Below are 26,375 nucleotides of genomic sequence, written 5' to 3'. Positions count from 1 at the left end.
AGTGAGAACAGAATCAAACCGATTCAATTAGGTCGAATTCGGATAGCTTTTAAATTTTGGTTACCATATATAACGAACCGAATGAATTTTACGCTCAAAATAGCTAATTTGATTTCAAATCAAACCATACTTATTTAATTTGGTTTGGTTCGGTGTTGTACCATTTGGTTTCAAATTTGAATATCATAAAAACGTACTCGGAAAAACTAAAACCGACCTAATTCTATTTGATTTGATTTGGTTAATCAAATGGACCCAAAATCTCAGGCTCGATTTTGGGCTGCCCTTAATGGAATTTGTGGTATTGTTAAAACTGTTGGCAATAGTGCAAATTGTACAATATTCTTAGTACATAGTATCTGATGGCCCAAAAAGAAAAGACTGCGAACTAATTTAAAAGTCACTTCTACTATTAACTATCGATTAGTAAGCCAACTAGCAGCGAACAATTGGAAAACAACGGGAGATACTGCAGCAGCAAATACATGCCTGCACTAATGTTTGTTCTGCTAGTTACAATAACCCACATTTAATGATAAAATTGAAATTGTGTTACCTCAATCAAACTTTAGCAAATACATCTTCCAATCCTTTGATCACCATTATCTAAAATCTGACGGCACAAGCAACGAACGCCAAGCTGCTGGAGGAAATAACTATTACCTTCTTCTGCTACTCGAATTTCAAAGATGTTTCAACAATAGAAATTGAATTAGATTTGCGAAACATGCAGGGAAGATGATGTAATACGATCGAGCTAGATTTAGACCAATAGACCTCCTTTGGTGCACAAACTTGTCAAGTCAAGTCGAAAATTATGATTGAATTTCAAGCAGTCAGTTCAATTGACTAGAGTAGAAGTCACTGTCATATGAGGTTCTTAACAGCTGGAACTCTTGAAAGTAACTGCTACTGTCATTATTCTCTGAAGTCAAGGTATGCACTCGAGAGTCAGAATGTTGTTCAGTCCTCCAGTAATCCGATGGCTCGATTATTGAGCCTCGGGGCATAGCCTGAGTCAATAACTGAGGCAGCCCAGTATGACTTGTATGCGTGGGCTGCTCATGTGAAATGGATTTTGGCTCACATGAGCCCCAAGAATTAGTTGACAGAAGAGAGAGAGCACGATGAAGATCCTGAGTTGCATCCACATTGGATGAGATAATTGGTTCTTCCAAACCTGCAAAGTTTGGTGCTTTGATTTAGAAAGACAAGCATCACTAAAAGAACAACAACAAAGGCCAGCTCAAAATTGCCCGTTATATGCACTGCACTAGGATGCACAACATCGATTCATCTTCAACAACATTTTATTCATCATAATCTCACACCAACCAACTCAGCATGAGTAAAAGAAACAGATCCTTTTTCATTCACTTGAATATTTTGGGGGAAGTAAACAATCATCAATGAGCTTCACTATAAAGCGGGCATAGACCAGGAAAAATACACATACACATGTATACAGCAAATCACATAATAACAATCTCCTTAACATTTTAGAATTGAATTGGTAATACTTCAGGATTATGAGAATTAGATCGCAGGAATTAAATTTGATTACAGTTATTTTTATTATTTCCTAATACAAAATTTTGACTTTTACATTGAACTCCACCATTTCTTTCAATTTTCAGTTACTTCCATAAATTTATCCATCAGTTTTGGCCATAGACTTAGCCTTACTTGGCCTTGATTTTAAGAGAGGCTAGGTCATCAAAGGACATTCTTATCTCTGCACCCAAATTCACTTTCAAACTAATACATATACATATATATGTATGTATACGCATGTACATCAGAATTTTTGATTGAATCTTCTCATTCAAATACAGGAACCTTAGCTTTTGCTTCGCCTTATCTTTTGCTGTATGAGACACTTAAGGATCTTCCAGTAATTTATTCGGACAACAGGAGTTAGCTAAAGTGTATGGCAGAGGTAGCATCAATATACATGGACTTAACTGGTGAATCTAATGAGTTAGCTGCCGTAATTTATTTGGTTCTTTTAACAAAGGACAAGATCTTGTCGGTTCTTAAACAGCCACATCTTTAAATAGTGGTTTTTAAGATATAATAGTATGATACCGAATCACCTCATCAACAATTAAAAATTAAATGGAGCATAAAGAATATTTCCTAATACATAGTAGAACGAACCTTGGTTGAGAACCTCAGCAGTGGTGACCTTGGCCTTGGATGACAACAAGCTCTTGGAATCATGAGTGTGCATAGGAATGGAAGTTGCCAGCTCATTAACAGGCAAACGCAGCTGTCCATTGATAACCCCTACCTTTGCAGGCTTCATTACACACTCTTTAGTTATAGTGAATTTGGAGCTGGATGGGCATTCCCATGATATATTTGCAATTTGCCTGGAATGAACCAGCGGGGGCCTGTTCCAAACGAGACTCATCTGTTGCCTCTCACCTACGCAAGTAAATACAGATCAAGTTGCAGGAATGCTATGGTGCTATACCAGTGTTATATTGAGTGCATCTTTACTGTACTTTTATTAGAACAATTTTCCTCCACACACACAATGGAAAGTCTGCTAGCATGAGCACAATATTGGTGATTTATATTTCATAAACAGTTTCCAAATATAGTAAACCTAACATTTATCATATTCAGATAAATTGTTCCAAACCAATGACATCAACTTGCAAGCATCAATCAATAACGGTGATCTCTATTTTAAACAAAATGAGTAAAATAGAGATCACAATTATATTAATGTTTATATATTAGAAAAGAGGTTCCTCTTAGTGTGCCTCTGCATACATCTTTGTTAAGGCAAACGTGCAAGTCTATCATACAATTCTTGGAGCTTCATTTCAGGATTATGAAAACCACAATAGTTACCGAAAATACAGTTCAATGTCAATAATGTGCTCACATACAATGCAAAAGAGATGTCAAAGTCAAGAGTTCAAAACCTACTATATGACAGTCTTCCGGGATTCAATTGGACTGATTCAGGCTGTGGCTTGCGACGTCTTGCATTATGATCAGAAAGACGCCTGCGGCAGCTTCGCTTCTTTTCATCAAACTCTGATAGACCATGGAACCTTTTCATCACCCACAACCAACAAAGCATCAAATGAATTGCCGATACAAGCAAGGAAAAAACAAGATAGAAAAGTACTATGATTTGCAGTTCTCATACAAGATAAGCATGATAATTGACAAAAAAAGCAGTAAAATGGACATTCCCAGACCTCATTGTTTTCTAACATATACAATCATCACATATTCATTAGAAACATTACCTACTACACTGCTGGCAAAACCTGCGTTCCAAACCAGCTACAATGACTCTTGGGCACTTTGAATGACTTTCACAAACTCTATGTTTACGATGATAATCTTTAGCTGATGACAGGTCAAGGTTACAGCCTTCTACTTGACAGCGTGGGGTAGGTGAAGCCTGGCTACTGGACTTGGATCTCTTTGCAGGAGAAACAGAAGAACCAGGAGTCACAGAAAAAGATGAAGTCTTAATATTGCTTCCTGCACAAACATCTTCAAAGTATGTCCGTTTACCAAGCTTTAAAGCTAGCAGAGGCTCACCAGAGCCAACTGAAACATCAAGAGTAGAAGAAGCACCAGTTGGGTTCACCTTTCCAAATGATTTGTCATTGTTGGAATCTTCTGGAATAGCTTCAGAAGCCTCCCCAGTAAATGTGGATGTTTTCACTTCTCCAATTGATGAAGAATTTATGGAAGCTGCCTTTGAGCTCTTTGATAGAGAAGCAAGTCCCAAATCAGAGCCAGAAGCACCACTACCACTACCACTTCTAGATGAGTAAAAAGACCCAGCAGAATCAATTCCTCTCTCTCCATCAATTTCCCACACTGCTGCCCTTAACTTCTTCGGATGTTCATTAGTTGTATTAAACATTATTAGGTTTTCCCAGTCCCACTGTATAGGGGGTTTTGTGTTCCACTCCATCAGTGAGAGAGAACTCATAGAACAACTTTACAGATTACAGTTACTTTATATAACTTGCAAGCAACCAGATGCCAGATCCTGCACAAAATAGGACATATTTGCTCGTAACTCAACCCCAAACAATTAAAAAAGAATAAAACCTTAAAACTAATCATGAAAATATCGCACAAGCAAACATTGGGAGGAACAATATTGGTAAAAGAAGCTAGAGTCTATACAAATACATAAGTATTGCATACAGTATGCAGCCTGAAAATTTAAATAAAAAACCCTAAGAAGGAGCTTACCTTTAAATTTCACTCGATCGAAGGGTCAGCCATACCTGTTCAACTGAATCAGCAGAACCAATCTTAAAAGGAGTAATATCAGATCTGCCTCATCTTGATATTGCAACAAATTCCACTTATGCTGCTCAAATTCAACAAACCCAAAAACTCGAAACTTCTTAACTAGACAAAAGTAGCATCCTCAAAAAGGAACTCTCTTTCCAACCCAGAAACTCTTTTGCAGACATAGTCCTCCATTTCAATCTCTATCTCCATAATACTTACTAAAACCAATCAATTAAAGCCACAGATTTCAATCCAAGAAAATGAACATCTGATCTTGCGGATTCTCACAAGCTCAGTATGTTGATATAAAAGCTTCTTCTTCTTCTTCTCATCCTCTCAGAGCTTCCTACCTAACAAGCTATCCACCATTCAGAGAAAGGTTCCTCTCTCTTTAATCCAAGTAAAAATTGTTCTCCACTTCCCCGCAACACTTATTTGTCGATTGTAGTAGTTGCAGTCAAATTCCTACAAGAATTCTTACCGTTATTTTATTTATGAATTGTGAACTCTCTAACAAAAATATCTCTTTCTTTCTATGTCTCCCTCTCCAATCATATACTATCAAGCATAGAACTAACTGTAATAAGGAGAAATGCTTCACCTTTTACCATCAAAGTGTGATCCGTACAAAGTAACCTCCAACTACAATAATTCACATTGAATGTGTTTGGGCTAAATCAGAGAAGTAGGGCCCTGAATAAGACCCACATCTATTCATCAACAAATCTACATCCATTCCTCCCAGAAAATAAAATAGATAAAAATGACCAATAATTAATCGCTTTCCCCAACAACCACCTTGTAAAACCCTGTTACAAATTTAAAAAGAAAAATAAATCAATAGCCTATCAAGAAGCTCTCAACAAATCTACCAATAAAAGACAACAAACCCAGTTTTTATCTTTATAGTTTTTACCCATATATGTACGGGAGAGAAAAGAAGAACCAGAACAAACAAAATACTACAGTCGTAGCTTTCTATAGAGAAAAAGCTAAAAGTCTTCGGTCCCCTACTATTTATGGTTTTTCTGCAGGTGGGGAAATCCATCTGATGCAAAAACGACACAGTTTCTTACTTCTTCCGATTCCACTTTCCCGAGGAAAATTAAATAGCAGAAACAACAAGGTTAAAAAAAGAAAAAAGAAAGCATCTTTTCCAAAAGTCCAGAGAGAGAGAACAGAAGCATTTTAATGGAACTATCCAGAAAATGATGTTTCAACCTCAGCCGCAAAATCCCAGAAGTTTCACCATATTTAGTAACGAAAATATTAATTAAAAAAATATAAATTTCCATATTTCTATCCTTAATCGTTATTGCTTAGTAAACAGAGAAGTGCCAAAAAAATGCAAAAGAAAAAAAAGGCTTACGGATCAGCCAAACGAGCAGAGAAGACGATTGGTTAGGATGGAAGAAGAAGAAGAAGAAGGAATCTGATAAAGAGATTGAATAGATGGATTGTATTTTTATTTTTATTTATTTTTGAGTAAGCTAAATGAGAGAAGGCAAAGTGGAGTTGAAGTACTAACAGTTGGCTTTTTTTGGACGGTTTAAAAGGGAAGGCTCACAGTCATCATTGTCAGTGGCGCAGAAAGAGTGGTATGCGAGAAGAGACCGAGTCGATTCGAGTCATAGTCTACTCGAGTCGACTCGGCTTCAACGTTGACTGCACGGCTTGGTCAATATGAGGGAAAAAGAAAAGGAAAGGAATTCTCTTGTTTATTGGAAAATTAAAAATATTTAATTTAATCAAATAAAAAAAGAAAATTAATTATTTTTATATAACAGCATGTGTGATTGGGTGTTATAAAAATATAAAACAATTTATGGTTTGAATATTCGTTGTAAAATTCGAGAAAAGATCACGAGTATTTATAAAATATTTTAATATAAACTAGTAATATTAATTTTATATTTCAAAAGAAAATAAATGTAATTGTTCGATATTTTTTATTGTCTCCGTGCTCGAAATGAAGATTTTAAAATTTTTTAATTTTTCAAGTAAAATTCATTTGGAAATATAATTTATGTTCATTTTTAGCGCATATTGATATTATAATTGAATTTACGCATGCATTTTTATATCTAAAAAAAACTATTTGGAGAATATTTGAAATAATTGTGAAGTTGTTATTAAGCTCACGTCATAGATTAAAGAGCTTGTAATTTATAATGATATATGTTAAGCCTATATTTTTTTATTTTAATTAATTGCAATTAAATGTAATCAATAACTAAAAATTTAAAAAAAATATTTAGTGAAATAGTAATTTTACGTTAAAATTTTATTCAAATTTTAAATTTTTTGTACAAAGAAAACAATAAATTCTATGGTCCATTACTCCATTTACAACAATGGCAATTTTATAATTGTTTTATATAGAAAACATACATGAATGCAAATGAATTTTTTTTTATTTTATAATAAGGTAATACAAGGAATTAATTTTTAAATTCAAAATTTTTTGTATCCAAAGTAAAATAATTTATATTTTAAAAATATTCATTTATAATTAAGTGGAAATTAATTAAGCCTTTTTCTTGAAAATTGCTCATTAATTTAAATAAAGAAAGGATAAATTTGCCATCAACTTGGACAAGTTGAAATTATATACCAACAACAAGTAGGTGCAGTGGTTGTTGGAAATTTATTATACCATATATTATCAAATCAACCTAAGATGTGATCGAACTCAAATTAAAATAATAATAAAAAATCATATATTAGTGGACAAGCAAAAGTGGGTTGTGTTTAAATAAATTAATTTTAATTCAAGTTGATCATAATAAACTATAAAGCCTATGTGGTTTGAAGTTGGCATTCAAGGTAAATAATAAAATAATAAAATTCAAGTAAAAGATCTTATGCTTATGACTGACTCGTGGGAGATCTGCAAGAACTAAAAGACTGTCAAAAACAAATAGAAAAAAAGTAAGGGCGAGCAAACCATCCTTTCCGTTAAAACTGAACTCAATTAAGGTTAAAAAATATAATATTAAATCGAATTAAAATTGACATTTCAATCGAATTAAATCAGGCAATTCAATTGGTTTTATTCGGTTTGTATTATTTTAGGTTGAGTTTAAGCCTCACTGATTAATTTATGTGAAATCGAACTGAATCACAAGTAAATTTAATTTAAACAGATTAAAGTGATAAAATTATATTCTCTTTTAAGTGGATTGATCGAAACAAAATGGATCGGGTCGGATTTTCAGGAGAGATATCTAGCGCACCAAAGAAGGGCACGTAAAACCAACATTGTAGCATTAATTATTGGCAGAATGATGTTAAAACCAACATTGTACTTCGGTTCCTTGTAGAGTCAATTTTTTAGAGTTATATGTGATGATAGAAGCCTATTAAAATTATCAAAGGACTTAGACTTAATCACTAGTAGGGTAGGTCATAGGACCACATTGGCTCAGCCAGCCACTACCAATTGTCTATTTCTAATGCTGGCACATTATGGACCTTATTTTGTGGGCCTTTTCAATAGTTACTAGTTAGAACACTTTGTGGTAGAAAAAGGTTGCCATTATGGACCCATATCCTCCTCCTACACTAAGGTTTGGAAGCCTTCATCTGGTGGTACTTGGTAAGAAAGGACTCAGTACTTAAGTACAAGGTAAAGGATGAAGTGAAAATTATAAATATATTGTTCTAAGAATAAGGGGGAAAAAAAGAGTTGATTGTATCTGTTCGGTAATATTAGCTATTTTAGTAGCTGTTCGTCGTTGTTTATTATTTAATAGTTATTTATATAACGGTTTAAATTAAAAGTATTCGGTAAAAAAATAACTGTTTAGTTAGTTGTTTAATTTAAAATGTAGCTGGTAGTTGTTTATATAACGATTAAATTAGAAATATTCAGTAAAAAAAAAGTTGTTTAACTTAAAATGACAAAAAAGAATATTAGTTATTTAGTTAGCTGAATCGGAGGAAAAAAACAATGAATATGTTTGGAAAAAAAAAATTAAAAGCTAAAACTTTAGAGTGTTGGATACAATTAATAAAGATGGAGTGTGCTACGTGCAATTAATAAAGACGGAATTTTGATTTGGTCAAAATATTTAAAGATAATTTAAAAGCTCTGATAGTGTTTTAATCTTAGTTAATTAAGATGTTTTGTTATTTAATACGGTCTTAAAGTATATAGATAGAAAGAGTTATCAAATCAAACTTATAAGTATTAGACTAATTTATTTTTTCGATGAGTTGTTAAAGTACATCTTTTTCATATTGATTTGGTACATCCATTAAATCTTGATTAATGAGAAAGAAAAATTTCCATCATAAGTTAAAATAATTCCATTAGGTATTAAATATACAAACACAAATTTAATAGCATTACATTCTTATGAAATAAACTTTTATTGCTTGATTATAAAGTCCAACATCTTGTTAAATGGTTCTCTCAATGACAGGGTCCAGCCAAAGGACAAAAGATATGATTATCTTGTCCAAAACAAAAAAAAAAAAAAAAAAAAAAAAAAAAAAAAAAAACAAAAGAGGGATTATCATTACTAAACAAGTCAAGGAACATCATTATTAATTAACATTAATCCCTCAAAAAGTAATTAAAGTTTTAGGTGTAATTTTTGGCCATTAGCTAGCTTTGTCTTTGCATCTTCTCAATCATCTTTTCTCTAACAAGCCTTCTCATTATTTTTCCAGAAGGTGATTTAGGAATAGTGTCCACAAATTGCACCATTCTTATTTTCTTGTAATGGGCAACATTAGAGGCCACATAGTTTATTATATCTTCTTCATTTTCTTTGCCTTCTTTGTTTAGCACAACACAAGCAACAGGAATCTCCCCAGCCTCTTCATCTTGAAGCCTACAATTCCATAAATGCCATTTTTTTTATGAACTTTGATAAATAATGTTTACATTTAATTTTAATTTGTATTAAAAAACTTAAATGAAATCAATTAAACCGGCCAAATGCTTGCTTCTATCATAAGCAATTACCTTAATCCTTATCTATATAAAAAAAAAAAATATGAGGAAAAACTAAATAATCATATTTATAACTAATCCAGATTCGCGATAAGCGTGCAAAAGAGTCTAGCGCTTTCTTTCCCAAGCATTCATAGAGACTCCACACAGAATGCTCTAACTGAGGATCCATACTATCTCATTTTTAAGCCATTTAAATGTATGATTCTGCATGCAAATGTACTATGTTGGTTCAGATACTCACGGCACAACTGCTGCGTCTTCAACCGAGGGATGTGCGAGGAGTATAGCTTCCAACTCTGCAGGAGCTACCTAATACCCAAATCCCAAAACAATAGTGTCGGATAATTTAGCAATAAAAACAAATTATATGTCAGAAACTATTTTGTACTTCATTGTTATATATATATAGCTACCTATACCATTAATATAATTAAGTTGTTTATTTTTTAGGTAGTAGTCAGAAAAGATTTTGCTACATATATCATTGAGTTGAGGATGGGACATGAATTTCTGATCGGTGAAAATTTGTTAAATATATTAGTTTTTTTTATTTTTTGCTTTTTGTTTACCTAGAGGTAAAAGAAATCTGTAGTTTCAGTCCCTGGCTCCTGCCCACCAAACTATTAATTAGTAGTGTAGGGTGGAGTTGAAAAAAATGGGATGCCCAACAACCATTATGTATCCAAAAACAAGTTTACATGTAAATACAAAAAATGCAACAATTGCCCTCAAAGAAAATAAATAAATAAATAACGAAGCCTTTGTATAAGAGCACGTATAAGTGATTAGAATGGCTAGTCTTACTTGAAAGCCTTTGTACTTGATTAGTTCTTTGATTCGATCAACAATGAAAATATCTCCATCGTCATCAATATAACCAATATCACCTGTGTGTAGCCATCCATCCTCGTCAATAGCGTTGTTTGTGTCCTCCTTATTGTTGTAGTAACCTGTTAAAAAAAAAAAACAATGGAAAAAGACTTCATGGAAATGAATCCCGAAATGATATAGTCTAACGCTCAAAAAAGATATTGGATACTCGTGATAATACAAAAAAAAAAAAAAAAAGATTGATTATATGCTTAATATAATTATTATACGTCTTTGTACCTTGCATAACACATTGGCTTCTTACACAAATTTCGCCATGGGTGTTCTCGGGTAGAGATAGACCAGTATCAGGGTCTATAAATTTTAATTCCAAATTTGGAAGGATGAACCCTACTGAGTTTTTCTTTGCAATTCCATGACCCTTTTCAGGATCTCCATGAGTTAGTGTGATGCAGCTGTGTTCAGTCAGTCCATATGCCTAATAAAACAAGCAAGTTTCTGTTATAATTGGTCTAATTATGGCAAGATAATCTCATGAACCAGCCTGTTAAGTTAGTAGCAAATAGTTAAGTACTTGTCCTACAATACAAGGGATTAGGGTTTTAAAAACCCTGATTTCAAAATTCAGAACCCTTCCAGCTTGCCAATTAGGTTAACTGTACTCACCTCTTGGACTTGGACACCAGGGAACTTGTTTTCAAAGGCAGCTAGTAGATCAGGAGCAAGTGGAGCAGCAGCAGTCATAATGGCCCTAAGTTTGAGCTTTGTAAGATCAAATTTCTCTACTATGGGGTTCTTAACCAAGGCCAAAATAATTGGTGGAACAATTGGTGCAAAAGTGACCTCATGTGTAATAAGTGCATCCAAAAATGTAGTTAGTTCAAATTTTCTCATCACGACCACTTTCCCTTTATTCCTAAGTGTTGCAAAACATATGCCAGCAATTCCATATATGTGAAAAAATGGAATTAGCCCTAATGTAGTAACCTGACCAACCAGTTCAGGTCCTACACTGAAAAGACTAGAGCACAGGTTAGCTACTAAATTTCGATGAGTTAACATTACTCCTTTAGAAATCCCTGTCGTGCCTGACGAAAATGGAAGTGCACATAGATCATAATCATGAACTTGCTCATATGCAAATTTATCCGTTGCGCGATCTGCTGCATTTAGTAGCTCGTTCCAATTCATAGCATTTCCTACCCGCACTTCGCTTACTACAATGACAGGAATGTCTAGATGCTTCACCTGCTAAGAAAAAATCCTCAGATCATCGGAAAATATAGAATTAGTTATCATAATTATAGTTATTACCTGTCCATAACTAACATCATCTGTGACGATTAATTTAGCATTGGCAGTCTCCACTTGCTTTTTAATTTCAGATTCAGTTGCAGCAGGATTAATACCAGAATAAACCCCACCGGCAGCCATTATTCCTAGAACTATAATGCCATATTCAGCAGTATTTGGCAGCACAACAATTACAACTTGCCCCTTTCTAAGCCCAATAGACCTCAAGGCCTTGGAAAACCTTTTAGTTTCTCTAACTAACTCTCCATAAGTATAGCACTTTCCTGTCACAGCTTCCACAAATGCTACCTTATCTGCATACAATTCAGCATCTTGAAGTACAAATTCCGGTATTGTCATATTCTCCGGCACCGGGACTGCCGGGTATCGGCTTCGGAAAATATGTTCCTCAGTTTTTGACATGGTGGTTCTCGATAGGGAAAAAAAGGGTAGGCAATGAGCTGTGTTTTAAAGGAAGATAGAGCTTAAGGTCATGTAGTTTGCATGGAAGTTATTAAGTTACAATTAGCGGAGGAGTAAGCTTTGCTATGGAGTTTGGTTGGTAGGGATTTGTTGAGTCATGTTAGAGTCACCAACTAATCAGAGATCAGAATTCACAGGCTCAAAAATCTGCTACTATAATCATCTTCTTTGTGATGGGATTTATATTTATTTTAAATTTTTCTTGAAATTAATATTCATTTTATGCATACCTTTTAAAATAATTATTAAGTTTAATTTTTTTAACAATAACTTTGGAACAATAGATATTTTTTCATTTAAATTTTATCAGAACCAGCCCAAAACTGGAAGGGTTTGTTCCAAATTTCTGTCTAAGTCTCACTGGCCTGAACCGGCCAGGTCTACCTGTATTGAGCATGTAAATGGGCTCTAGAGATTGAAAGCCCAACCTCATTTTAGCAACTTTAAGTGGGCTTGCTATACATGTTAATGGGTTTGAATCTCCACTACCTATCCTTGGTCCGTTAAACAATCACAATGCTTTCACTATACAAATTTGAAAAATTATTAGACACTACCACACAAGTATATTTACGAATGAGAGATTCATTTGGATAGAAAGGATTCGTATCTCTTAAGTAAGAGGTCGAATGTCCGATTTTTATGAATGAAGAAAATTTATTTGGAAACGGAAGAGAAAGAGATTTACATTTTTTACAATTTAAAACCCATAACTTATAATAGTACTATAAATTTATAGTAGTATTCAAAATTTAAATGTTAATACTTGATATAGTAGAAGAAATGGCAAACAGAAACCCATCACAAGTCAAGATTGAAAAAGGGCACAACAAGCAAAGAAAAAGAAGGATGTGCACACGTAAAAGAAGGGAATCCGTGATGATGATGATCATTATGAGACGTGATCAAACAAAGAAAAAAAAAGTAAAAAAAAAAAAAAAAATTGAAGAAGGAAAGAAAAATTGAATCAAAGCTTCTCTTCCCTAGACAAGCCGAAATGATTACCCACCGCAACCCATACTCTTGGTTTTGACAAACCTAATCATTAAAAAAAACCCAATAAAAACTTCCCTATTACCTTAACTTTAGCCTCCGTCTATCATCATTACTTTCTCCTTTACCAAATTCTCCACTTTCTCTTCCTTCAATTACATTCCACACCTCTCGTTTACCATTTCTTTTTCCTTCTAAAAATATTTAATTTTCTTTTACATTTTTTGCAATTATATGTCAATATATTACATAAATTACTCTCTGCCCATTCGCACTAAACATAAAATTAATCAATAATTATTTTATAATATAGTTTTATACCGATTTTAAATTTTGAACTCTTAATTCTAATTATTGGTAAAATACATAAATTGAACTATTCTTTAAATACGTAAATGATATATTTATCAAAATGTAAAAATGTAATTAATTTTGCTTTTTTTAACCCTTTGAATTATGGTTTGGAAATGATGGTATTGGTAGCATATATAATTAGATGTAAAGAGACTTAACCTAACAAATAGGAAAAACAATGGTCAAGTGCCACATTGAAGCAAGAGCAAAATCTTTTGAGGTTAGGTCGTTGATCCCCGTGACAGTTTAACCGTAACAGCTTTCTTACTCGTTAGACGTTAGGTAAAAGAAAATCTGACAGGCTAGTTCATTAAATAATTAAAATAAAAAGAAAAAGAAAGAAATCTTCCAAGGGGCATCTAATTATAAGACAAGTGTCCACTAATTATACATGTTCATTGGTAGATTTTTATTTTTCTAAAATCAATCAACATTAAAAAACTGAAATATTTATTACTGTTTTTTAATTTTAAATTACAATTTGGTGTTTGGGTGGCATTTGAGCATTTGTATTTGATTTTTTTCTTTTTTTTTATTTTAAATTTTAAATTCACTTTGAGCATTTCCATATTTATACAATAAATTCGATTACGCATGCAAGCTTAAATATAACATATAAATACACATATAAATACATATTTATAATATTAAAGTTTAGCATAATAGAATTTAATTAATGATTGCAAAAACTTGGTGGGATTTAATTTTCATATTACAATATAAGTTCACCCTACTCATGAATTGGAGATATGTATTACCCCACTAGGGGACAAAGGTGGGTGACTAGCCTGCTGTCTTCATTGATCATAGTTTTTACGTGGCAAGCTACCATTAGAACTTACACATTTTATATTTTGCAAATGAAATAACGCAAAAAATTATAAAAAAGGAAAAGGAAAAAAAAAATTCTAGCTGGGGGTGAATCAAGCCTCGAATTGGGTCTAACGCAAACTTATTATTTTCTAACCAATATAATTTAATAAGGTTGATACGATACATTTCGATGACACTCAATGAATTTTTGAATTAGATATTACTAATTTTGAATTTAATTCATTTGCCAAACAAGTAAGATTGAGCCTGAGTTTAACTCCAATTGAAGATTTTTAAATTTTTGTACGCTAAACTTAAATATGTTGCAAATCAACTCAACTCATTATGAATAATATATTTATCCGGAATTAAAAAAAGAACTTTGATGATTTTTTTTATTAGAAAATTAAAAACATATTATATTTATTATTATGATTTTTCTCATTTTGGGAATCATCATCGTTATTTTTAAATTTTCTTTAAAAAAAAAAAGATCATAATAATTATCCTGCTGAAATTAATGGTAGTCCTCTACATAATTATCAAACTCCACGGGATAAAAAAGGAAAAAAGTGTGAGGGACGAATGATAGTTTTCACTCATTGAAGGGCAGAAAAGGCATTTCACATAAAGTGACATCGAGTAGATACTTCCGTAATTCTAACAAAATCATCATACATTTGTAAAAAGTGGAAGACAATCATGCCGTGTGCGTGGAACGAAGAAAGGAATGGATAGATGAAACCTGAGCCGTTGATTTAAGCGAGAACAAAACATAACCTGGTTCAAAAAAAGGTCGGTATTTGAGTTTTGGTCTTCTTGACCATAATAAGCCTCTATTCACACACACGTGGAAGGCTGGTCAAATAAATATTCTCCTTTATGGAGGGAATCATATGCACTCAAAACGTGGTCATTTTTCATTTTCACTTTATTACCCTTCCAAATCATCCCATTTAATCTTTTTCTACTGTGTTATAATTGTATTAATTATGAGAAAGAAACATCAAACAAAATGTTTGGTTGGATTTTATCTTGAGGAAAGCAAAAAGAAATTGGAAATTTTTAAGCCTATAAAATTAATAATTTTTGTGAAAGGATTTTAATTCATTTCCTAAAAAAGATACACTGTGATGTGACTTTTTTCATATATATTTTCATGCTTTTGATTGAAATGATATTCAGATAAAATCATTTTAAAAGTCATAGTTTTAGATTTCAAATTTATAACGTTAGAGACAAAATTCATATTATTTTTCTTTTTAATGTTCATAATTATGCTTTCCAACCACTTCGCTAACAATTAAAAATGAATTTTTCACTTGAAAAGAAATATTTAATTTTTATGAACACTAGGTATCATAACACCGATATAGAATAAATGCTGAAACATTTTGGTATGTAATACATAATTATATTAAGAAAAATATCCATTTCATCCATTGTTTTGTACAAAATTAATAACATAATTGTCAATTATTTTCTAATATTATCTTAATAAATAAAATTATTTAAATATGAATTTTAAATTTTGGCATTTATATATATGATTGAAAATTATTTCTAAAAGAGCAACAATTTTTACATTAAGAAAAGGAAAAAAAAATGAAAAGAAAGCCAAAGGCATTTAAAAAGCCGGAAATGACAAGTGGCCACTAGTAGCAAACGCGCAAAAGAAGAAACGAAAGGGGCTAAAAAGGAAAGCAAGTAAGATAAAAATATATAGAGTAGTAGAGTAGAGTTTACTTACTGAGACAAAGTTGCATTCATTCGGGTGAGAATAATTACAAAATTTTAACGAGTGGGCCTAAAAGATGACGTGGTAAAAAACTATTGGCTTACACATATAGAGAGCGGGCGAGCCATAAGAGACAGAGAGAGAGAAAGAAAAGAGAGAAAGGGACTTGGGCTCTCCTCTCTGGGTCTAGCCTGAGGGGCGTTGCGGGGGGTTTTTGATTGGATTGGTGGTGGTGCTTCCTTTTAGTGTGTATTTTCAGAGGCGGAGAAAGTGGCCTCTCTCTCTGTCTCTGTCTTCTCTCCCTCTCTCTCTTTGCCTGTTTCAGGGCATGGAAGAAGAGCTGGCCATGCTTAGGCAACTAATCGGTCAGCTTCAAGACCTCTTGAATCTCTACGGCTCTCCTCCTCCTCCTTTTCATCTCCATCACCAGCCGTTTCTCGAGCTCCACCACAACCATAACGACAATCACAACAGGTTTCTTTCTCTAGATCTCTTTCGTTTCTCGATTATCTTCTATTTCGCATGTGATGACTTGAACTGGAATTTACTTGTTATAGGTGTTTTTTTAACTCATTATTTTTGTGTTTGTTCTGTTTTGTAGTTAATAATTAAGGTGGTTTCTATTTAATTTTGATTGTGAGTTTGGTAAGTTAGGTGACTTTTGTGACTAACTTGCCGTGTTCTGTCACGCAATGCGGTTTTAATGCTTATACTACTATTTTTCCTTTGTTTTTCTTTTCCTTTTTTTTAATACTTTTTATTTCATTTGATCTTTTTAATTAAAGTTTTGACTCTGATTAATTTCACGGATGATCTTAAGATTATGGCATTACCAGTAATTGCAATTTCTTTAATTTTTCTTTTTAATCTGCAAGGAAGTTCGAGTTTTCAGCGTGTGTTGGATGTTGTACTAGAGCAGGCCAGCTTAATTAGTTTTCTTGGCTATCAAATTGGTTAGTTTTGTAATGTTTATTCCTTGGGAACTTTGATTAACTTTCACATTTTAATTTGCCCTTGCCTTTAAATTTTCCCCTCTTATGGGATTTTTTTTTTTTTTTTTTGAATCTCATTGCTTGCTGCTGATTTTTTAAAGATTGTGATCACTGATAAACTTAAATCCTGATAATTATGTGCATTCTATAGATAACAGACATTGTATTCTCAGTACTATGGTACTGTAAATTATGGAATAGGATCTTAGCATCACGTATTGCCAGTCTTTAATGCTTTAGGAAGTCATGCAAAAATGGGCGTCATTGCCCTCCGAAAGAGGAAAGATAAAGAAGAGACCTATATATTTGGCTGTAGGGGTGGGAAAATCCTGGCGTATGTTATGAAGCATGATTTAATGGGCCCGGTTCCTTTTTGATTTATTCCTTTAGGTCTTTGATTTGTGCGACAACATTTCTTTCTCATGGATCACAATTTTTTTCATTGTCTCTCATGTTTGTTTATCAGCAATGCAGGTGCATGTATGCTGGCAAACTAGTTACTTAGAGCTAATTGTAACGAACTATAAAGTGTCAACATTTCCTGCTTCCAAGATTTTGTTCCTTGTTTGTTGTTTTTGTGTATGCACACACACATCTGCTTTCACTGAGGACCAGTTAGTGGTATAATTATATTTCCTTTGCAGTAGTAAGTCTTTGTGATAACATGCTCGGCTTGGCTTTGTTCTTTGTATAACAATTTCAACTGGACGTGATGTCTTGGTATTTGTAAGTGTGGGTGTTGATGCTGCCCTACAGAAAGATAGCATCTTTTGGCCTCAATTATAATGTACATGAGGGCCATGGTCATATAGATTGGCAAGTGATTATTGGGGGTTTCTTACTTGTAAGTTCAACGACTTCTCTTATATGTAAGTTAGTGGTGTGATTCCTAGTTTCCCATCTTTTGTTTGAAGTCACAAACTATTGCATGGACGATGATGTCTTAAAGGGTTCTAATAGTTCGTTGTATTTATTTCTGAAATTTTTTTTTGAAAGAGTTATCGCTTTACACAGCAGGACTTCTAGTCCAGGAATGAGTTCTTGGCATTGATGGTTATGCTTCGGCTAATACTTTGTCAGAGAACAGAACTCTGAAATGATACAGTTTCAGTCAACTCTGATAGGGAAGAGCTATAATTGAAGTCAGGTACAAACTCGTATTTAAAACAGGAGGGGAACTCTAATAATTTTAGGCTTCGCCCACCCTCCTCGTCCCCCAACCCAAAAGAGAAAGTAGAAATCTTCTTCAATTGAATCCTATCTTGTATGCTTGAACTTGTTTTACTCCAAGAACTCAATATTTTGGTAGTTCGGAAGACCTCTGTAAAATTGTTGTTGAGGTGAAAAGGAAAACTGTAAGAAACTAGTTAACTTATCAAAAATTTACACAATGAATTTTAAACTCTTTATAATAACGATCATGTAGATATGGTAGATTACATTTGGAATAAGAAGAAATCTCCTAATTTTAGACGTTTTATTTTGTTTTGATGGATTGAAATCCACGGAATTTTGGACGTTTTTGGTTAAAAATATTATGAAAAATCTCATTCATTAAATGAGGGATTTCAAACAATCTCACCTCCAAGGCATGAATTTAAATTGCTTATCTTGGGGGATTTAAGAGAATGACAAATTAGTCAAAGCTAAGGATTTTTGTCCCATTTCTTATTCCAAATGTTAAATTTTCTTAAAGCATTGCGTGATTTTTTTTGTCCAGTTCTCTGATTGACCGTTTCAAAATCCATCATATCAATTTTTCTTAAAGTATTGGAAATGACCTCTTTTTTAAATCAAAGGCGTCGCAAAAGATTTCTGTTCATTTTCATGTTTTCTCCCTTGCAGTTATTTTGCATTTTTTTTCCCATTTTGTTGAATGCAATTCCACACTGCCCTCTTCCAAATTATATTACCCTGGGCATTCTATGCGTGAGCTCTGCTCATTGTCCAACTGCCCTTACCAAGTTCTTTCCATTTTAGCTCTGTGATTCTAAATATTTTTGTTACTGTCTGCTGTCTTCTTGTAGTGATATTGTTGCCGGCATAATGGTGATACTTCTGTTTTTCCTATTACAGTACTGATGCATACACATACACACACAATGCTCTATTTGTCTATGGATTGTGTTTGTAGAAATGTGATAACTTGGCATTGTCTTATCTGTGTATGTGATGGGGATTGCTATGTGGTTCTTTGTATAGAATACATTCTTTTCTTCCCCTGTATAACCTGCCAAAACAATAACTTAGTGTGGTATCAATCCAAAGTATTTGAGTTATGCTACATGGTTCTATTTCCTCCTATTTGTCACCTGCTAAAACAATAAAGCAAAAGAAATGCTCAATCTATATACTGAGAAGTAATAAATAAACAAAAAAATGATTGTTTGACAAAATAAGAGGGGTCGTGCCTAGGTCTCAAACAGATTCCAAAGTATAAGAGGAAGTGCCTATTTTGATTTGAACAGCTTCTGAATGTCTGGTGTGATGGTAGGGCCAGAACCAATGCTTATAGACTTTTACTCTGTTTGGCATTGAGATTGAAACTGCTTTTCCAAAGAAACATTATTTTAGATGATCTTGGAAAAAATAGTTCGTGTTGTTTTTGTTTTTGAAGCTTTTATCACTAAAATAGTTAAATTCACTTTTCTTTTTGGATTTTCCAACGAATATTTTGTGAAATTCACTTTACAAATTTAAGTGACGTTTAACCATTGTTTTCAACAAAAGGCTTCTCTCAATAGCAATTCAAATAGCAATGTCAAACATACTGTTTAAATTGCATACATGTGTTTGTCTGTGCATAAATGTTTTCTATTCTTTTAATATTATCTGTACAATAGTTTCTAGGCAGTTATACTTAAGAGTGCTGCACTGCGGCCCCTTTTCGCTATTCCTGTATTATGTTGTTTGCATCAGTCTCTGGAAGAGAGGAAATCTTGCTTGGTAGTTTACACCTTTTATTTTAGAATTTCTCATGGTTGGAGGATCAATAGTTGGAAGTGTTACTAAATCTATGACTTTGCTACTAGTTTTCTTTTACTTCGCAGTTGGCACATGTTGAATTAGATATCTTCAATTTTTACTGATGTCACAGGCTTTAGTTTTGCCATGCATGTCATTTATATTATATGTCTTGCAAGCTTTGCAGGTATACATACTCTAGCTATTAGCATCTTTAAGCCTTCACCTTATGAGCCTTCATCTGCTCATCTTTTGCAATTGTTTTTACCAAAATAATTTCTTGCATATGCATTCGGTAAATCTACTGTAATTTAAGGAGTATAAATTCTTGTTCTTTTTAACAGATGGTGCATCCTTGATATCCATGATGGTTCTGCAGATGGTTACTGTGATCTTGTGATGGCAGCTGGAAAATCTGGAAGTTTCAAGATGTTGGAACCTTCCAAGCCTCCTCCCATGAAGAAATCTAGAAAGGAGAGGAATCGAGGGAAGTTACTAGGAACTACTGATACGACTGAGATCATGGAACAAGAAGTGTGGAAAGAATTTCCAGAGGACCTTTTCGAAGCTGTCATTGCTAGGCTTCCCATTGCAACATTTTTCCGCTTTCGCACAGTTTGTCGAAAATGGAATTCCTTGCTGGACTCTGAGAGCTTCTCTCAGCATTGTGCTCAAGTTCCACATTCCAATCCCTGGTTTTACACTATTACTCATGAAAATGTGAATTCTGGAGCAATGTATGATCCTTCCTTGAAGAAATGGCATCACCCTACTATTTCTTCTCTACCCACTAAGATGATTGTCTTGCCAGTTGCTTCTGCAGGGGGTCTGGTGTGCTTTATTGATATTGGTCACAGAAACTTCTATGTTTGCAACCCTCTGACCCAGTCTTTCAAAGAGTTGCCAGCCAGGTCAGTTAAGGTCTGGTCGCGAATTGCTGTGGGGATGACATTGAATGGAAATGCAATCGGTGGGGGCTACAAGATCCTATGGGTTTGCTGTGATGGAGAGTATGAGGTTTATGATTCAATGAAGAATTCTTGGACTCGACCAGGAAGCATGCCTTCTAATATTAAGCTACCACTATCTCTGAATTTCCGATCACAAGCAGTTTCTATTAATGACACAGTCTATTTCATGCGTTCAGACCCTGAAGGGATAGTGTCCTACAACATGATTACTGGGGTCTGGAAACAGTATATAATACCAGCCCCACCCCATCTGAATGACCACACACTTGCAGTGTGTGGTGGCCGAATCATGCTTGTGGGATTGCTAACAAAGAATGCGGCCACATGCGTGTGCATATGGGAGCTGCAGAAGATGACTCTCTTGTGGAAGGAGGTTGACAGAATGCCAAACATATGGTGCTTGGAATTTTATGGGAAGCACGTTAGGATGACTTGCTTGGGCAACAAAGGTTTGCTCATGTTGTCTTTGAGATCCAGACAAATGAACCGACTAGTTACATACAATGTGAAAAGCAGGGAATGGCTAAAGGTTCCTGGTTGTTTGGTGCCACGTGGGAGGAAGCGGCAGTGGATTGCCTGCGGCACTGCCTTCCACCCAAGCCTTGCTGCTATAGCTTGATGTATACATTGCCTTTGGGTATTGTAGCAGCGTTTTCACGTTAGTGGAGGGGGTTCTAGACTTCAGTGTTGGTCTTTTGGTCAGTCACTTGGCTGCACAAGCTGTTGCGGCTATTTTATACCCAGCACAACTTTATTATTTTAATGAAGCAGATAATCCTTGGAATGATTGTACAAACACGTTGAAAAATAACTTTTGATGGGAAAGACTACGTTTTATATGCTGCTCAAAAATAGCTGGTTTATAGTTATGTATGTTTCAGAGCAAAGGGAGCTATAAAATGTGCCTCCCATTTATGATATGATGGCTTGCATTTTTGTTGAGGATCTCCATCAGATAAAGTTGTTGAAAGAAAAGCTTATAAGTCTGCTTTGTTAGGGTGCTGAAAGAACTCGGAAGAAATTATTCTCTTTCAAAAAATGAAATAATATATAATGTTTTTTACCCCTAATTTAAAATTATTCACATTGTGAAGCTTAGTTGTCATTCTTTACGTTAATTTTTTCTGCCGCTTAAAAGTTTATGGCGTTGAATCCTCTTGATTTCCCCCGCCCACCCAGCCTACGGCCTGCAATGTGTGTATTATTATTTAACTTGTCAACTACAGGACGTTTAATTTTGGAATATCAACTAACATGTTAAAAAATGTAACAAAAAAAACACTAATATGTTAAAATCCATTAATCAAAGGTTGCCGTTAAGATTTAAGATTCATTTTTACGACAAAATCGAATACAGAAACAAATTCAGAGAAGGCTACTTGCTGCTCATCAATGACGGGAAAACAGGCAGGAATTAAAAAAATGTAAAAATAATAAAAGCCCAAATCTGTACTTCACATCTGATGATCTGAACCACTGAATTTACAACAAGATGCCCACGTTTTACAAAGTCCCCGACCGCAGTATGCTAGCTACGCTTAATAGCCATGATGTGCATAGCTAAACCCCGAATTCTGATCGTTACATGTGAAAGAACAAGAACAAAAACAAAAACAAAGATGAACACCCAGGATATAAATTCTGTTATATTTTGCAGTTCCTCTTCTCTATGGAAATTTTCCACTAAAGAGAGATCCCTTATCCTACATTTTCTTAAAAGGGCAAAAGGATATATAGCTGTAGCCTAAGAACCACAAAAGCAATCTCATTTCAAGAGCCTGAAATTCAGATGCATCACTTTGTTCCAAACTCATATATGATCAAAAAATAGATAAACTGTCGACACGACACTCAGGTAAAAATAACACCATCATCGTTAGCAGCTGTCAAGACATCTTCTAGACACATATTATAGGAATGGGCAAATTTATTAAAATAGCTTAGTTCAGAACAAGAATAACAAAGTCAAGTATTTCCATCTCAACTACAGGCTAACATCTTCCACCTTTCAATTATGTTTGTTCTACATTTATGCCATGCCTCCGCTTGTAGCAGTCCTGATTATCTGGAATAGAGCTGTTATAAGCAACAAAAAGAATTCAAATCAGTAAGCATGGAAAACAATTCTGTTAACAAGAAACACTAAGATGCTAGTTCCCTGTTGCATATTAAACCAAGAAAAATTTTCAACTTCTATAAGATTAACAATCATATGACCCTGGTTATCAAACTTCTATTAAACCAGACACAATTGCCAGGCTCCTGTAAGGTTTGTGCTATCCTTCATTTTATCTTTCTCGGTTAAATTGTAAAATATGATTATTTGGTGATAGAAAGCAATAGGTAATTTTCAATGACAATCTTTAGTTCTAAGTTCAATTCTTGTACATTCAGCTGCATTAAAGATGACTGCAATCAACATGGCACAAGCAGAGAAACTTGAGTAAGGTTCAATCACTATTGTCAAGTCAAATTTTATCAATCAATCTTACTTCTTATATGAACTTGATGGAAACCATCAGAACTATTGGAAGGAAGCCATAGAAACTCAAATGACAAATAAATGTAATGAGGCTTACATGATCCAATGACCACAAATATGAAAAATCCAAGCAGAACAGGGCCAACAGGATAGTCCTTTGCCTTTTTAGTAGTGGTTTCAGGTACAGCTCCTCTCTTGGTAATGTTTTTCTCAAACTTCTCAACTTTCCTATCTGCAAGGCGCCTTGATGTAGTCTAAACAAACAAGAAAAAGGAATACCACAAAATTTAATACAATTTACCATTACAAATCATTTTAATAAAAAAACCATTAAAAATAATTGAGAAGCTTATTAAAATGCAAGTGTAAACAAACACTTAAATCAATTAAATCAAACCATTAAAATACAACCATTTGATATAAATAAGAAAAATGCATGGTAATCAGGTAATCCATGAAATTTCCCAAAAGAATTCTAAGACAAACCAAAACAAGGTCAACAGCAATAAAACAACAAGAAAAATCAAGAGATCAGATCGATTTAATCATTTATCATCCTATTTTTCTGGTCTAAGGCAGATCAACAAGACAATTCTTCTACTATAGAACTAAATGAAGAGAACAGATAAAACCGACATAAGGAACGGATCAAGGTCAAAACCAAAAGAAGTTGAATATAAAAGGAAAAAGCTATAATCTTTAACATTTTACCATGGTTACGGGGAGATCTGATAGCCGGGAACGATTGGAGCGATGAAGCTTAAAGAGAAACTACAGGTGATTTCGTCTCCTCCCTTCTCCGGCGAGCTCTTTCTCTCTCCCCTTTCCCTCTCTTCCGATCTGTGTCTGATTTTCTGAAGAAAAAATCACTCTCCTTTTGTTTTTATATTAGCTATACAAAAAGGAGATATTGATAGCATAACTGGCGTATCGTCACAGCCTTCGATGTGATTGGCAGCGCCACGAATATGGAACACGCGTCGGATTTTAATTGGATCAATATGCATACCTGGACTGCAAATTAGAGTTAACCGGGGTTGATTGAGAAGTGGCGAGACGTGGTCTCCTAGAGACACGTGTCATCGTCAAGCAAACATTTGAAACGTGTTGGATCGCTAAATTAGTAATTTTACCGGTTTTTAACCTTTTCCTAATAATAGAGTTTATTGTTTCTGCTGGATTTCTCGTTAGTTCTTTGTCTGGATAGGACAACGGTCATTTTCAACCCTTCATTCTGAAAATTGCAATTTTAACCGTTGATCGGTCTGGATAAGCTCAAAGAAAGTTCAAAATGTATTAAAATTTTGTATTAAAAAGCACCATAGATCGGCCATTTGCATGTATATAAGGTATGAAATTAAAATTCTTTGAAACTTAATGGGCTGCTTACAGCCCAGCCCACGGAAACTTCAAGCAATATAATTTTTCCTACTCGAATTATGATTTTAAGTCTCACATTTTGAGACATTCCAATTGGGGTTTAAACCTGTTCAAGACTAAGCCTTACGCTGGCTGCTTGTGGATATGGGCTTGACAACTAACTTGTTCCTTCTCCGTTCATGGCCACTTTAACCCAAAAGGGTCAGCTTTTAAATTTCCTCTCCTCGCCAAAAGAACTTCTTTTCCATTGACACACTGCACAGACATGGAATTCTTGCAAAATCTTACATAACTAGCGAAAGTATTACCCTTCCATTTCCATTCTTCAACTTGAATTGGAAATTTTTGAATCAAAAAGTTGAGTTGAGATCATTCTTTGCCTTTAAGAAAAGCATCAAGAAAGGTACTACTGTAGGACCTGTGTACTTGGCTTACTGCTTTACTAATTACTTGATGACCCAATTGTCCAGATTGTTGTACTACCGATGCCTCTCTTTCAAGTTCATTAAATGTTGACATCAAAAAATTAATAGTTTCCCATGAGTTTGGTAGAACTTCCAGTGCTGGGTATTTAATGAATTTGGCATTCTTGCTTGTTGAATTCAACCTTTCGATCCCAAACAATCACATGGAAAATGGGACTTCATGTTTTTAAGAGTTCATGTCAAATTTGAGGAAGGCATTAGGCTTCTCTCTCTATCTTTCTCTCTTAAATTTAAGGTTTCATGGCTTTTTTCATATTTATTCAGCTTCTTTCTTTTTTTCTTTGGTTAATTAGTCATAGTCTTGCTTATTAGAACTTCACTTTTTGGATAATCCTTTGGCTCTATAGCTGGAGGGCAATAGCTATCAGATGAGTGCTTGATTTGAAATGGTTAATCTAATTGGACCGACTGTTAAGTTAGTCAATTTTACGAAAAAGTTGAATGAAAAGAAGAGGATCCCTTGGTCAATTATTGGTACAGGTGTTACTATTATGTTATGTAGAACTTTAAGCTTTAATGTGCTATCCTTTTCCTTTAAAAATTTTCATTCTACCAATTTACAAAATCAAGGCTTGATATAAAGTTTGATTTTTTGTTCTGCTAAAAAAAATTACCTATGGCTTAGAGTTTCAAGATTTGGGTTTAGTTGAATCTTTCTCTATATGTTGATTCAGAGATGAGAAGCCTTAAAACTACTTGACGTTTTGGGTTTGCAGGGTTCAAAATAAAGCTGTAAAAGCATTATCAATGGTGTACAGAGCATTTGATTTGCTAAAACTAAAATGAGAGAAGGAACTGAATTGCTGTGACTTGACAAAGTTTCACATGTAAAGAAAAAAATTCCTTTTTTATAATTTTCATGGTTGCTAGCTTGTCATAATTGTTAGGACCCTGTAATTCGTTTTGCTTTTATGCAATACAAAGTTTAACCAGAAAAATTGTTAGGCAGGAAAGTTCATGACCAATAGGTTCTTCAACACTTTAACACCTGGAACCAATTTATGCCATTTCTGGCCCCCTCAACAATTTTCAATCGTCAAATTTTGTTTTGTCCTATTTATAATACTACAGAAGTTCTATACTTTTCAAAGAAAAACTGACCCTTTTATTTCTTTAGGATTCTTACTGGAGGCCTGCGATAATGTCTGTGGTCAAATCAAATGATATAACTTGCTCGAGAAATTGGAATTTGTCTTTAGCATTTCACTCCAAGGCACATATACAAACCTATTGTCGACCAATACTCTTAGTCATAGCGTTTCCGCATATCCATTTTCAAGTAAAAAATACTAGTTTTTCGTGTAAAATTATATTTTAGGTGTCGGTTTCCGCATTTCTACGTT

At 33.9% G+C, this 26,375-nt stretch overlaps 4 protein-coding genes across 7 annotated transcripts; 1 reads left to right on the top strand and 3 right to left on the bottom strand.

Annotated features, from left to right (window-relative positions):
- Positions 1-389: 389 nt before the first annotated feature.
- On the bottom strand, positions 390-5,782 carry LOC105644822 (squamosa promoter binding protein-like 2). Its single transcript, XM_012230305.4, has 6 exons — positions 5,657-5,782; positions 4,243-5,096; positions 3,273-4,033; positions 2,944-3,071; positions 2,161-2,430; positions 390-1,180 (listed from the first exon to the last, which is right to left on the bottom strand). The coding sequence occupies exons 3-6, from the start codon at positions 3,971-3,973 to the stop codon at positions 837-839; spliced, it is 1,443 nt and encodes a 480-aa protein (XP_012085695.1). The 5' UTR covers positions 3,974-4,033; positions 4,243-5,096; positions 5,657-5,782; the 3' UTR covers positions 390-836.
- Positions 5,783-8,642: 2,860 nt separating this feature from the next.
- Positions 8,643-11,844, bottom strand: ACOS5 (acyl-CoA synthetase 5). 3 transcript variants are annotated; one of them, XM_020683372.3, is made up of 6 exons: positions 11,399-11,835; positions 10,751-11,335; positions 10,364-10,562; positions 10,058-10,203; positions 9,495-9,562; positions 8,643-9,128 (listed from the first exon to the last, which is right to left on the bottom strand). In XM_020683372.3, the coding sequence occupies exons 1-6, from the start codon at positions 11,798-11,800 to the stop codon at positions 8,900-8,902; spliced, it is 1,629 nt and encodes a 542-aa protein (XP_020539031.1). In that variant the 5' UTR covers positions 11,801-11,835; the 3' UTR covers positions 8,643-8,899. The 3 variants fall into 3 exon arrangements, with proteins under 3 accessions (XP_020539031.1, XP_012085696.1, XP_020539032.1); XM_012230306.4 differs by having other exon boundaries at positions 10,751-11,332; positions 11,399-11,829; XM_020683373.3 differs by lacking the exons at positions 8,643-9,128; positions 9,495-9,562 and adding an exon at positions 9,596-9,861 and having other exon boundaries at positions 11,399-11,844.
- A 3,951-nt stretch (positions 11,845-15,795) lies between these two features.
- LCR (Galactose oxidase/kelch repeat superfamily protein) lies at positions 15,796-21,627 on the top strand. 2 transcript variants are annotated; one of them, XM_012230307.4, is made up of 2 exons: positions 15,796-16,232; positions 20,059-21,627. In XM_012230307.4, the coding sequence occupies exons 1-2, from the start codon at positions 16,087-16,089 to the stop codon at positions 21,302-21,304; spliced, it is 1,392 nt and encodes a 463-aa protein (XP_012085697.1). In that variant the 5' UTR covers positions 15,796-16,086; the 3' UTR covers positions 21,305-21,627. The 2 variants fall into 2 exon arrangements, with proteins under 2 accessions (XP_012085697.1, XP_089575088.1); XM_089718962.1 differs by lacking the exon at positions 15,796-16,232 and adding an exon at positions 16,687-16,711.
- Positions 21,628-22,594: 967 nt separating this feature from the next.
- LOC105644826 (Ribosome associated membrane protein RAMP4) lies at positions 22,595-24,020 on the bottom strand. Its single transcript, XM_012230308.4, has 3 exons — positions 23,879-24,020; positions 23,265-23,421; positions 22,595-22,761 (listed from the first exon to the last, which is right to left on the bottom strand). The coding sequence occupies exons 1-3, from the start codon at positions 23,879-23,881 to the stop codon at positions 22,715-22,717; spliced, it is 207 nt and encodes a 68-aa protein (XP_012085698.1). The 5' UTR covers positions 23,882-24,020; the 3' UTR covers positions 22,595-22,714.
- Between the last annotated feature and the right edge of the window lie 2,355 nt (positions 24,021-26,375).

The sequence above is a fragment of the Jatropha curcas genome, chromosome 3 (assembly GCF_041381405.1).
Source record: "Jatropha curcas cultivar XTBG-Jc1 chromosome 3, XTBG_Jcur_1.0, whole genome shotgun sequence".
In the NCBI taxonomy this organism is placed as follows: Eukaryota; Viridiplantae; Streptophyta; class Magnoliopsida; order Malpighiales; family Euphorbiaceae; genus Jatropha; species Jatropha curcas.
The sequence above is the reverse complement of the archived record's forward strand: the minus strand, read 5'-3'. Positions and strand labels throughout refer to the sequence as shown.

Bases quoted from the DNA above. Each gene is read 5' to 3' on its own strand.
- ACOS5 (XM_020683372.3), bottom strand. From the start codon at position 11,800: ATGTCAAAAACTGAGGAACATATTTTCCGAAGCCGATACCCGGCAGTC. The intron at 11,336-11,398 runs GTAATAACTATA...ATTTTTTCTTAG, and splicing joins ATGATGTTAGTTATGGACAG to CAGGTGAAGCATCTAGACAT. The intron at 9,129-9,494 runs GTGAGTATCTGA...ATGGAATTGTAG, and splicing joins GAAGACGCAGCAGTTGTGCC to GCTTCAAGATGAAGAGGCTG.
- LOC105644822 (XM_012230305.4), bottom strand. From the start codon at position 3,973: ATGAGTTCTCTCTCACTGATGGAGTGGAACACAAAACCCCCTATACAG. The intron at 2,431-2,943 runs GTAGGTTTTGAA...TTACTTGCGTAG, and splicing joins TCCCGGAAGACTGTCATATA to GTGAGAGGCAACAGATGAGT. The intron at 1,181-2,160 runs GTTCGTTCTACT...CAAACTTTGCAG, and splicing joins TGCTGAGGTTCTCAACCAAG to GTTTGGAAGAACCAATTATC.
- LOC105644826 (XM_012230308.4), bottom strand. The intron at 22,762-23,264 runs GTAAGCCTCATT...TGCTTATAACAG, and splicing joins ATTTGTGGTCATTGGATCAT to CTCTATTCCAGATAATCAGG.
- LCR (XM_012230307.4), top strand. From the start codon at position 16,087: ATGGAAGAAGAGCTGGCCATGCTTAGGCAACTAATCGGTCAGCTTCAA. The intron at 16,233-20,058 runs GTTTCTTTCTCT...TCTTTTTAACAG, and splicing joins CATAACGACAATCACAACAG to ATGGTGCATCCTTGATATCC.